This window comes from Pelecanus crispus, chromosome 1, assembly GCF_030463565.1.
Source record: "Pelecanus crispus isolate bPelCri1 chromosome 1, bPelCri1.pri, whole genome shotgun sequence".
In the NCBI taxonomy this organism is placed as follows: domain Eukaryota; kingdom Metazoa; phylum Chordata; class Aves; order Pelecaniformes; family Pelecanidae; genus Pelecanus; species Pelecanus crispus.
In genome coordinates this window covers 179073842-179085326 of record NC_134643.1, presented here as the reverse complement: position 1 = coordinate 179085326, position 11485 = coordinate 179073842, and the positions used below count along the sequence as shown (strand labels likewise).

At 43.6% G+C, this 11485-nt stretch overlaps 1 protein-coding gene across 2 annotated transcripts in view; it reads left to right on the top strand.

Annotated features, from left to right (window-relative positions):
* Positions 1-6182: 6182 nt before the first annotated feature.
* SLAIN1 (SLAIN motif family member 1) overlaps positions 6183-11485 on the top strand; it is a 52864-nt gene continuing 47561 nt past the window's right edge. For both annotated transcript variants that reach the window (XM_075724124.1, XM_075724117.1), the window contains exons 1-2: positions 6183-6670; positions 10437-10576. In XM_075724124.1, the coding sequence (XP_075580239.1) occupies positions 6183-6670; positions 10437-10576 (628 nt within the window). The remainder of the gene's footprint in view (positions 6671-10436; positions 10577-11485) is intronic.

Here is an 11485-nt window from a genome sequence, read left to right as displayed (position 1 = left end):
ACAAGTTTGGATTTAGGTTTTTCTAACTGTACCTAAATTCCCTTCTAGGCATCTTTGCCATTTATTGGATCTTTCGTCATTGAGTGGGTTATAGATAGTGCAGGGACAAGTTTTTGCATGCTAGGCTTTTTTTTAGATCCCATCTGACAGGAAAAAAGAAATCACAAAAATAAATTACATGGGCATTTCTGGATATTTAGCAAAGATTTTTGCTTGATCAAACTGAACTTGGATGAAAGTTCAGGTACTTATTTTTTGAAACCGTTCCCCATCTGAAAATTTAACTCACCCACTTTGAAACAAGAAAAACCTTCCAACCAACTGCAAACTTTCCATGCTCTTTTGACAAGGTACCAGTGCCGCTCAGATGTGCCTTCTCAAAAACCAAATCTACTGCTGGACTGAGGGGTTTTTGCAATATTTAATTTTTCCTAGATACGTCACATAACCAATGCTAAGCATATCGCCGTTTAGTTTTTTAACATGGTAACTTCTAAACCATTTTACAGTATCATAAAGCATTCAGCCTGTTGGCTTATACTTACTAAAATTTTGCAAACTATAAAAATCACTTAGTTATCCACATGATGGAGTTGCTAACATCGATAGTAAATTTTTTTCCACTTTATTGCAAAAGCTGCTGAATCTCTTGAATCTGCTTCTCCAACTATATGCAGATAGACAAAACTAAAGATGACAGAAGACGAAAAAAAAAAAAAAGGAAAAATGACCAGAATTAGTTGAACCCTCCAGTATATTCATGTCATCATCAAACAAGGCATTTTTCCTGTATCAACGGCCACTGTTCCCTGAAGACAAATCAAGCTGAAATCAGGATTCTTGGCAAAATGTGTCATGCATTTTTAGCCTCCTGGAGAGAAGCTGTACTTCCGTCATTATGATCGTCAGCATTTTACACTCAAATAGCCTATCTGCTGTTTCAAAACCTTTACTCTAACATTATCAGCTCATTTATTAACAACCTTGAACTCCTCATCTCCCCCTCTACCTTCTCCTTCTTGTTCATCAGCAGTAAGGTTCTGTGAACAAAAATATATTCTACATGTATACTGGAGACAATGCAAATGTTCAAGCTTCTTTGAAAGCATAATTAGTCTTTGTTCTTGATGAAGACTCATTAGAAAGAAACAACCCAACCTGATTTGCAAGATTCAGGCCTGATGCTTTCTGTCTATAAGGAAAGGAAGGGAAAGGAAGGCACGGGAAGGGGAGAGAAAGGATTAATGCATTTGAAAGCCAGAGTGATTTGATGTGGAATTGATGAGGCAAGTAACAATCCATTAAATTAGAACTGTCATGTATAGTTCTGTCTAGATGGATCTACAAATTAGGATTCCCTAAGCTTAAGACAGTATCTTTGGATACCATAAACACTGATTTTCTGGAACAACTGGGGCTCACAGAGAATAATGAAATTTTGGATTTGATCCTATAGAAAATCTATTCTAATAGTGGTTACAATGTACTTCAATTTAATATTAATTCAATAAGGAAAAAGCCAGAAGGAATCATAGTAGTTTAAAAAAGGAAATTGTATAAAAAGGAGCAAGCCAATTAGCAGGAAATTAGCAACAGCTAGGAAGTTGCTGTTTGCAAGAGACATTGAGAATGAATAATCTATGATGTAACTCCAGGAAAATGTTTAACTACTGAAAGATTTTAGAACAAATCTATGAATCTAACAATAACACATTGCTAGGACCAGGTAGTGTCTATGCAAGAACTCTACTGCAGCTGAAGTGTGACATTGCTGAACTTCTCACAGGCATTTACCTTATCATTCAAACCAGGCTTGGTGCCAAACAAATTGGAAGCATCAGCTGGGACATCAGTCTTGAAAAAACATGAAAGCTGCTCTGGGGAAACTACTTTTCAGTTAGTCTGATTTTTCTACCAAGCCAATTTGTACAAATTATAATAAATAACAGAATATAGAGGCATCTGGTTATGTACAATCTATTGGAGGAGAGTCCATACAGCTTTTTATTAAAGCAAAACATGCTCATGAATATATGAGTGTTTCTGAAGGAGCCAATATGCTTTTGGTTAAGCTGATTTCTTTAACTGAGTATATTTGGAGTTACAAGAATTTTTTGTCACAGTCTTTCCCTAAGCTATCACGACATAAGAAAACATGGAGTATTAATAGAAAGGAAACAAAGGGTTAGAAAATTCAGTTTTCATTATGGGGAGACACAGGAAACAATGGGAGGTTCAGCCTGACTTCTGTGGGGGCAAGGCTATATAAATTAGGGCTTGTCATCTTGGAAGAGAAGTTTTATGAAGTCATGAATGACAAAGAGAAGCTGAATAGAGAATGATTAATCATTCTGTCTTTCTCAGAAAACCAGAACTAAGGGACACCCAATCAAATTACTAGGCAGCAGATTTAAAGTAGATAATAGGAAGTAGTTTTTCTTACAATACATAATTAAATTGCAGTGCTAATTGCCACAGGGCGTTGTAGAGTCCTAATGTTTAAATGGTTTAAAGATGGGGCTCAGCAAATGTAATATTATTACACATTGGTGGCTATCAAAAATAAATGGTCCAGATGTCTCGATTCGGCGACTTCTTAAAAGCTGGAGGAAATCCCCCAATACTTGTCCTGTTTCCGAGATATTTTCCTTACGAAGCTACAATCGCCCTTTGTTAAAGACAGACTACTGGATTAGATGGACTTTTGCTGGCATGGTAGTGGCCCTATTTTTATAAAACTACTTTCACAGTCATTTTTCAGACTGGAACTGCACTTTAAAATAATCTTGCCAGACTTGGAGTTTACTATCCATGCTCTGACCTTATTATAACACATCTTTTGTATAGCCCAGACTGGATTACTGCAATTAATTCTTTACCGGCTTGCCTGAAAGGCAGGTCCAGCCTGCAGCTATTGCAGCATAAAGCAACAGGCTTATTAACAGAGAAGAGCAGATGGGATTTGTAGACTTTCTGCTTCTTTGTTCTCTGCATTGGGAGCCTATTAGCAACTATACCGATTCAGAAATTTCTACTACACGATACCATGTAAGTAGCATCCTATAGCAGATTTCTGCTGAGTTAGGGCATGCAATTTCGCAGGTCCAGGAATAACAGGTTTCATGGGCATGTTAGGATGTTTTGGGTTGGTGTTCAACAAATTTTATCAATGCCTTAAAAAAAGGAATGGAACCATCAAGTCTTCACTGTGGCTTGTAAAGAGCTTATGATGTTCTGCGCTGATCAAACTCATCAGCTAGTGTTGGGATACCGAATGGAGCTCATTAACAATTTATTAGTAATGTCAATATTGGCAGGAGAATAATTTGTGTTTAAAACCCCAAACAATTAGGTCAAATATTTTAATGACTAAGATGTTCAAACCGTCTTTGCAGAAGACTAGCAGGCCAGCATGAAGACCATGAGATAGTGCGTTCATGAACACACATTTTACCTGCCAGCACCTCTAGGTGAAGCTACATGGTTAGTGAAATTGTATGTTAGTGAAATTACATGGACATTTAAAACAGAGCGACAAATACAACACCGCGAAAGGCATTTTCACCCTTTACTAGATCCACCTGTCCAGGAAATGCCTGGAAAAAAAGACAGGATCTCTCACACTGTGAGCATGGTAGGTGAAGCATGCACAAGTTTAAGCTGTTTTCTACCCATACTGCCAGATGGATATTAGGCTCAAAGCAGTCCCACTCAAGGAAGAGCCGACCTTCTGGACCATTTTCTTGGAGACGAGACGTAATGAGCCTGATCCTGCCTGCGATCAATTGATCTGAGCTGCCTGGAAAAGCTTTTGTACCCATACTAAGGCACTGTGCTCAGACCTAAGCTGCTTCTCTTTGGGAACTCAGCCCAAACAAGTGTCTGCATGCAACATTTGCGTAGGCAGCACAAACAGGAGATGGCAGTTGAAAATTTGCAACTGCTTTTACTCATAACTGAGGACAAGCATTTCCATGGCGACTTAAGATCCTGTGCCATGATGCTACATGCTGTAGTGCGTCTCCAAATGTGTCTCCTGATGTATCTCCAAACTGGTGTCTGCAATAGATTTTTTTATTGATGAAATATACTGACCACACTGTCATGCACCTGTTCCAGCAATTGAAAAAATCAGATACCCATTTCCTGGTTTTTTGTTTGTCCACTGAATAACTGCTTGCCTGGTTCAAAGAGAAAAAGTAATTCCTCCATTTTGAATCTCTTTGGAGCATTTCCTCTGCCTTATTGCATCATCCAGCACTGACATTATTACAAACTTCTTCCTGGCTTTTTTTCCTTGTATATTACTGGTGTCTAATAAACTCTATATTACATATGCTGCTAATTATCTTTTTTATCACTTTACAATCTTGCTGGATTAGCATACGCATTTCTAAGAATTAAGGCTTGTACCATTATTAGTGACAGCAACCTGAGGCATATGCCTTTTCCCTGGGGCTAAACATGTAGAAATGCAATTCTTCTTTTACTTCTGGAAATAAAGATTACAGCTACCTGTAGTAGTGAAAACTGGATGATGTTACTCACTCTGATGACGCATGGCAGTATTGGGGCCAGATGGTTTTTACACTCTCAGCATTTTTCCACTTCGTTCTTCCAAAGAGAGATAGGGGGCCAAACGAAAGTTTTGGATTAAGCGCTATCGGGTTGCAATCTAGTACACTGGGGGCTACATTTATTCTCTTCAGTGATAGAAGTTACGTTATCTGGAAGTCAATGCTTTGTGCCCTGCTGTTCTCTTCCTTTCCAGCCATTCTTGTAGTACCAGTTATTATTTGCGCTGCAAAGAGTGCTTAAAAGACTAACAAACAATAGTGCCATTGTCCTGTGCATGTACAGAAGAAAGTTTCCAGCCTATAAACAAAAAAAGAGAAAACTGTGACAGGCTGGATGATTTCAAAGTTGACTTATGCCCCGAGCAGAGAATTAGCGTCTGTGCCACATAAGAAACCTGAGACAGCGACAAAGCACGGTGAAGGCAGCGGTGGCTTCTTACCGCTCCTGCTCTGCCTAAAGCTGGTGCTCAAGAACTGGGTAGAGACCGACTGACAGCTATTATTAGTGGCTGGCTGAGCAACTTTACACGCTTCCTGGAAATTTGTTCCCTATTTCATCTCAGAGCTTTAGGAGACTTCAGGACAGTAACACAGGAGGTTGTCCTCTGTAATTCTAGTTAAGGGAAATGAACCCAACGAGGGCGGTGTGATGGCTGCGCTGCCTTGGGCAACACTGAATCTCTGCTCACCTGCTAGGTGGGAGGAAGGGACGCCAGCAATGCTTTCTTTCAATACCGGGCAATGAAGGACACTACAAAAACACTACCATGAGCAAACGTCATTCATCCCTCAAGCAGACCCGGACATTACAAACCCATGGAAGTATCTGGGCTGCGTTAAAGGAATTGATTTCCATACGAGGACATCTTTCACCCCAGGGGTTCTCCTACACATAAACAGTTATGCAGTTTTCTCCTACGCTTGGTTCAGTCTTCTTGCCTCACCAGCAACGCATCTCCAAAACCACGTCACTTTCGCCGCTGTGAATCCAAAACTCCTCGGATCAGCACGTTTCAACCCCACAAAACGCCTGCTGTGGGCTGAGCTCCTTCCTTTTCGAGCCCAACAAAGCCTCTCTTTGCCATTCCCCGCACACTCGCAATCTGCATAATTACAGCCCTGACACCACCAGGCTCTAATTACACGGCTCACGAGAGGCGCGGCGTCCTGGGCCAGAGCCAACCCGCGGCTGGGCTGGGCTGGGCTGGGCTGGGCTGGGGGGAAGGCACCTTTGTTTAAAGACCCGCGCCGAGGCGGCCCCGGGGCTCCCCGCGGAGCTCCCCGCCGCGGCGGCCCCCGCCGCCCCTTCCCGCGGGCGGATGGCGGGGGAGCCGGGCGGCTCTTTGTTCCCGCCGTGTGCGTGTGCGCCGCGCTGGGGCTGCCGGAGTGGGAGGGGATCCCACCCGCGCCCTCCTCGCCGCTGAACGGGAGGCGCAGCGGCAGCGGCGGGGGCGGGCAGCGGAGCGGAGCGCAGGGCCGGGCCGGGCCCCCAGCGCGGCGAGCGGCGCTCCCCGCCGCGCCCGCCTCCCCGCCGCCCGCGGGGGCCGGGCGCTGCCCTCCGGCGGCGCGGCGGAGCAGGTGGCGGCGGGCGGGCGGGCGGGCAGGATGGAGGCCGCCTTGCTGAAGCCGGCGATGATGGCGGAGGTGAAAGGGAGCGGCGGCGGCCCCGCCGTCAGCGCCGAGCTGGAGGTGAAGAAGCTGCAGGAGCTGGTGCGGAAGCTGGAGAAGCAAAACGAGCAGCTCCGCAGCCGCGCCGCCGCCGCCGCCGTGGCCGCCGGCCCGCACCTGCTGCTGGCCCCGCCGCCGGCCCCCGCCGGGCTGCGCCCCGCCAGCCCCCCCAGCGCGGCGGGCGGCGGCGGGGCCGCGCCGTGCATGCCCAGCCCGCTGCCCACCCTGCTGTGCGGCGCCGCGCTGGGCCCGCCGGAGCCCCTCGCCTATTTCAAGCCCTCACCGGGCCCGCCGGCGGCCGGCGGCGGCCAGGAGGCCGGCGGCGGTGGCGGTCCGGGGGCGGCGGCGGCGGCGGCCACGGTGCTGGACGAGGTGGCGGTGCTGGAGCTGGAGGAGGGCGGCTGCGGACAGGACGAGGAGACGTGGTACGTGCGGCGCCGCCGGTGCTCCCCGGGCTGTGATGAGCATTAGCCCCCAAATCCACTTGACCGCCTTCTGCTTAAACTTAAATCTCCTTCCCCCCCTCCCCTAAAACGTGCCCTCGGTGCGGTTAACCCTGCGAGGGAAGGGGCCCGTGTCCGCGATGGGGTGAATTCAGGTGGGGGCTGTACCCCCCATCGCGCCCGCGGCGGGGGACTTGTGCTCGTTTTCCCCTTTGGGGAAGAGCGTCTCTCTCTTTTCTTCCATGTCTCAGCCTAGTTTCAGCCTCCTGTTTACATAAGGAATTAAAAATAGTGGAATTGTTCCGAGAAAGCCTTTATCTCAGCAGCGCTGCCTCCCCGTCCTAAAATCTCTGCCCAATTGTCTCGCATCTTCAGGGATTTGGGAGGGCTTTTGTCTTTTAGACATTGATCTAAATGCTTGGTTGTGTATCTTAAGCGCCCCTGTAGCTCCAAAAGGCACGGTTGCATGCTGGTAAATTGAATAAAGCAGAAATGGCCAGTGAATGAATAAAGCGGAAAAATGAAATCGACATAGAGGAATGATGACGCTCGCTTAGAAACAAACAGAAGGGGAAATTATAGAATGGAGATTAAATAAATAAGTGAGCCTGGTGCCTCAAAACTTGTCTCGGCAACGTGGATGCAGATCGTAGGGACTATTCAAACGCTGCTGGAACACTATGTAAATCATTGGCTGCGTGAGCATGTTAAATGTAATTGATGCTCAATTGTTTTAAAGTGTCAGTAATAAAATATATATTATCTATATTTAAATAACTGGTTTAAGTATCTGTCAAAGCTTCAGCATAGTTTTTTATGTGGTTAGTTTTTAAATCGAGCTGCAGTTTACATCAGCTGAGAATAAAATACAGGATAATGCAGCTGAGGCTTTTAAGGATTTAAACATCCTTATTTTTGGTAGCAGAGAAAGGATTTAAAAATTAATCTAAATATAATAAATATTTCTTGAATGTTGGTTGTGTGTACTTCATGGTACAAATAATATCATGCTGCAGTTTTGGAAAATTGCTTTTGAGAATCATCAACAAATAGTATGGAAATTTTTGTCAGTGTTGTTTCATTGCGTGTACTGTTAGTCTGCTCAGGGCTGTTCTGGGGTTGTCAATCCGGACTTGAATGAAATCTTACCTCGATCCTAAATCTTAACTTTCCTTCACAGTGAGGAATACTGAATTTGTTTGATCCCGTCCTGTTAAACAAAATGTTTCCCTGTTTATGTTTCAGGGTGGTAGAAAGTCATTGTGATTTTATGTGCCTTAGTAAAATTTCCTATTTGATTTGCCCCCTGGAAGCAATCCTAAATGCTTTTTTTTTTTTTTTTGTGGGGCCAAAACTTACCTTGATGTCACACACGTACGTGTCCACAGGAAGAATTTGGTAACAGGGATTTGTTAACTAAGAGTCAGTTGTTTTAGCTGTTGAGTGTTTTTAGTTCAAGGCTAAATCTCTGTAGTTGTCCAAGAAGGGTCAGCTGTGTGATGCCAGCTGCTTGGGGCTTTTTTGTAATGTCAGTCTTTAAAGCAAACTGCTATCTGGAAAATCAAAGACCAACGTGTATCCTAGTTGTTGATGAGTAATTTTAGGCCTTAAATACCTTTGCTTTTTTTTTTTTTAACTGCAGTTATAAAAAAAAGTAGAATTAACATCATTGCAGACAAGTCAAACCTCTTTTTACTGTTCAGCATTTTACACAAACATCTGATCACTCAGATGTTTAGCTTTTGAAGCACTTCTGGAGGTTAACAGGAAAGCTGAAAGCTTTTTTCTTTCTTTTCTTTTTGTTTTTCTCAGTATCACTTTTTAAATGTGTAGCCAGGCACCACAGGAAGTCAGAGGAAATGAGTCCTCCTGTCAGAGAAATTCAATAGTTGATCTCTGCTGGGATTGCCAAGAGAGATAGCAATCGCAGTGAGGATATTTATTCCTTGTGAGCTGGATAGAGAGTGCTGATTGACTTCACAGGGAAAAAAAAAAAAAGAAAAAAACATTGAGCAGACACTGAAGAACACTTGTTCCTGGGGGACTTTAGTAGCTGTTGAGCCCAAACCCTGAAGGTGAAAGGCTGCTACCTGTTAGCCATCTCCTGAGGAACTCGGTGTTTTGGTTTTTGGTGTTTGTTGGGTTTTTTTTTTTGTTCTTGCCTTTTGTACCGGCTGTGTGCAGGCCAGATGCCTTTGCAGCCCGTGGAGTGTTTTGCTGGTGCCTGAGAATCTGCCTCTGTCTGCATCCCCATGTATCGGAAGTGGTCAGGCCAAGGCAAGGAGCTGTGAGTCCTCTCCAGTGACAGAATAGTTCCCTTCCCAGCAGATCTGTGCTCTCCCAGGTGAACTGGCATCTGCTTGTGTCCGCTAATCTGCAAGGGCAACAGCAGCAACGCAGATCCCAGCTTCAGAAATTGCCCCATAAAATCTGCTTTGGTACCTGGCTTCCTAACGTGCTTGACCATCTCATTAGTTGCCTACTCTTGTCTGAGAATAACACGTCTACGTGAGCTTTTCTTGCCTTTTTTTTCTCTGCTGGAATTGAATATTGAAATTGGATTTTTGTTGTTTCTCAGCAAATGTTTTCTAATCTTTAAAAATCTGACTTGTACAGCATTTGGATGATCTGGGAGAAGATACTGTGTATGAAAATTAAATTATAACCAGCACTCTGACAAGTTGATTAAGTTGTTATAGGTAAAAGAGTGAAATAGATAAGAGTGAAATTCTGGTTGTCGTGGTTTAGCCCCAGCCAGCAGCTCAGCACCACGCAGCCGCTCGCTCACTCCCCCTGCCCCAATGGGATGGGGGAGAGAATCGGAGGAGTAAGAGTGAGAAACACTCCTGGGTTGAGATAAGAACAGTTTAATAATTGAAATAAAGTAAAATGGTAATGATAATAGTAACAATATAATAATGATGATAATATACAAAGCAAGTGATGCACAATGCAATTGCTCACCACCCACTGACCAATACCCAGACAGTCCCTGAGCAGTGATCGCTGCCCCCCAGCCAACCTCCCCCCCCCCGAGTTTCTATACTGAGCATGATGTCATATGGTATGGAATAGCCCTGAGCATGATGTCATATGGTATGGAATAGCCCTTTGGTCAGTTTGGATCAACTGTTCTGGCTGTGCCCCCTCCCAGTTTCTTGTGCACCTGGCAGAGCATGGGAAGCTGAAAAGTCCTTGACTAGCATAAGCAGTACTTAACACACTGGTGTTTTAGTTGCTATCAACATTCTTCTCATCCTAGATCCAAAACACAGCACTATGCCTGCTGCTAGGAAGAAAATTAACTTTATCCCAGCCAAAACCAGGACAGTGGTTTAAATATAAAATCAAATACTGAAATTATCTGATCTCCAGTATGGATAAATATAAAAGGGAAATCTGATAGCATCTTTGGTGTGTGAACAGCTCCTAATGCATTTGAACTTTGGGCAGTGATGAAATTCAGACTGTGGTAGCGATGAGATGTAAGACTTTTATGGGAAGTCTCCTTGAACTTTGATTTGACATGCCAGACCTGTAGAGTTCATATTTTGCCACCTACTTTTCTGAGGAGGGAGGAAGAAAACTAACATAAGCTCTTGTACTTCATAGTATCTTTTGTTATTAGAATATCGTGTTACAGGGCATTGCACTGTTACATGTTATTAGTGGGTAGGAAATTGAGAATACAGAAGTAAACTTTTAAGTATTGCATGTCTTGCTGATATTTGTGTGTCTTTTGGTTAAGGTTGTATGTCTTGCCTACCAAGGCTCTCACTCCTCAAGAGAAATCACCGAGTCCTCTGCAGTGGTGCAGGCGTGTTCTGGATCATCCAAGTCCTGAGATAGAGGCTGCAAAACGTTCCCTATGCTTTAGATTGGAACAAGGTAATCTTATTCTTTGAATTTCTTTACTATAAGTTGGTATTTTTGGGCTGGCATTTCGGTCATGTTTTCTGTTTTTCACAATTTAGCGAGCTTTATGAATGGCAGACATGCAGGTTTTTTTCCTATGTACTCAAGTCTTCCTCCACTACATAAATGCTAACAATTGTTTGAATTTTTTTTGCGATTGTGCATTTCTAAAGTGTTCTCCTCCTTTGTTATCCTTTTATTCCCCTGCATAACTCGTGATTTTTAAACTTGGCAGATTTCATCCGTTGCTTAAAATAGTGGACCTCTTGGCAAGAAAAAATTGATGCTAACTTTACTATTGGTATCTCTATTGAGATTTGAAAAACAGTGCTTTTGTCTTTTTGTAAAGCCAAAATTATCACGGTGCTATAAATTTTTAAAGCCATATCTGTCCACATCTAATGTAGTATCGGGAATTTGTTAAGTATTGGACAAACCAAGAAGGGCTGTAACTTAACTACTAGCACTGCTTTGTTGGGCTCTCAGTAGCCTCAAGTACTGGGATCAGTCTGATGGCTGTTCGGTGCCAGTGAACTTGTAGAGTTATATCTGTGTGTGCTGAATTTCGTTCTAAAAAAATATCAGGCACCATTATTTTTACTTTTTTACTGTGTAGGGTCCCATTAAGATTGTAATAAGTGTTGTTGAAGAGAGTGATTAAGGTAGGAAATAATATCTTAAGATCTGTAACTCGGTAGGAAAGAAGATGCGAATGAACAATATCGGAAGACAACAGGAGAAAGAAATAAAGCTAATGACAATATGAGCATATGGTTGTATAAGCTAGCTACAGCCGTCATTAAGAGAGATTGAGCATATACCTATACGCTTTGGAGGATATGGGTAGTTGTGGATTAGTCTCATCCAAAATCAGGCATTTAA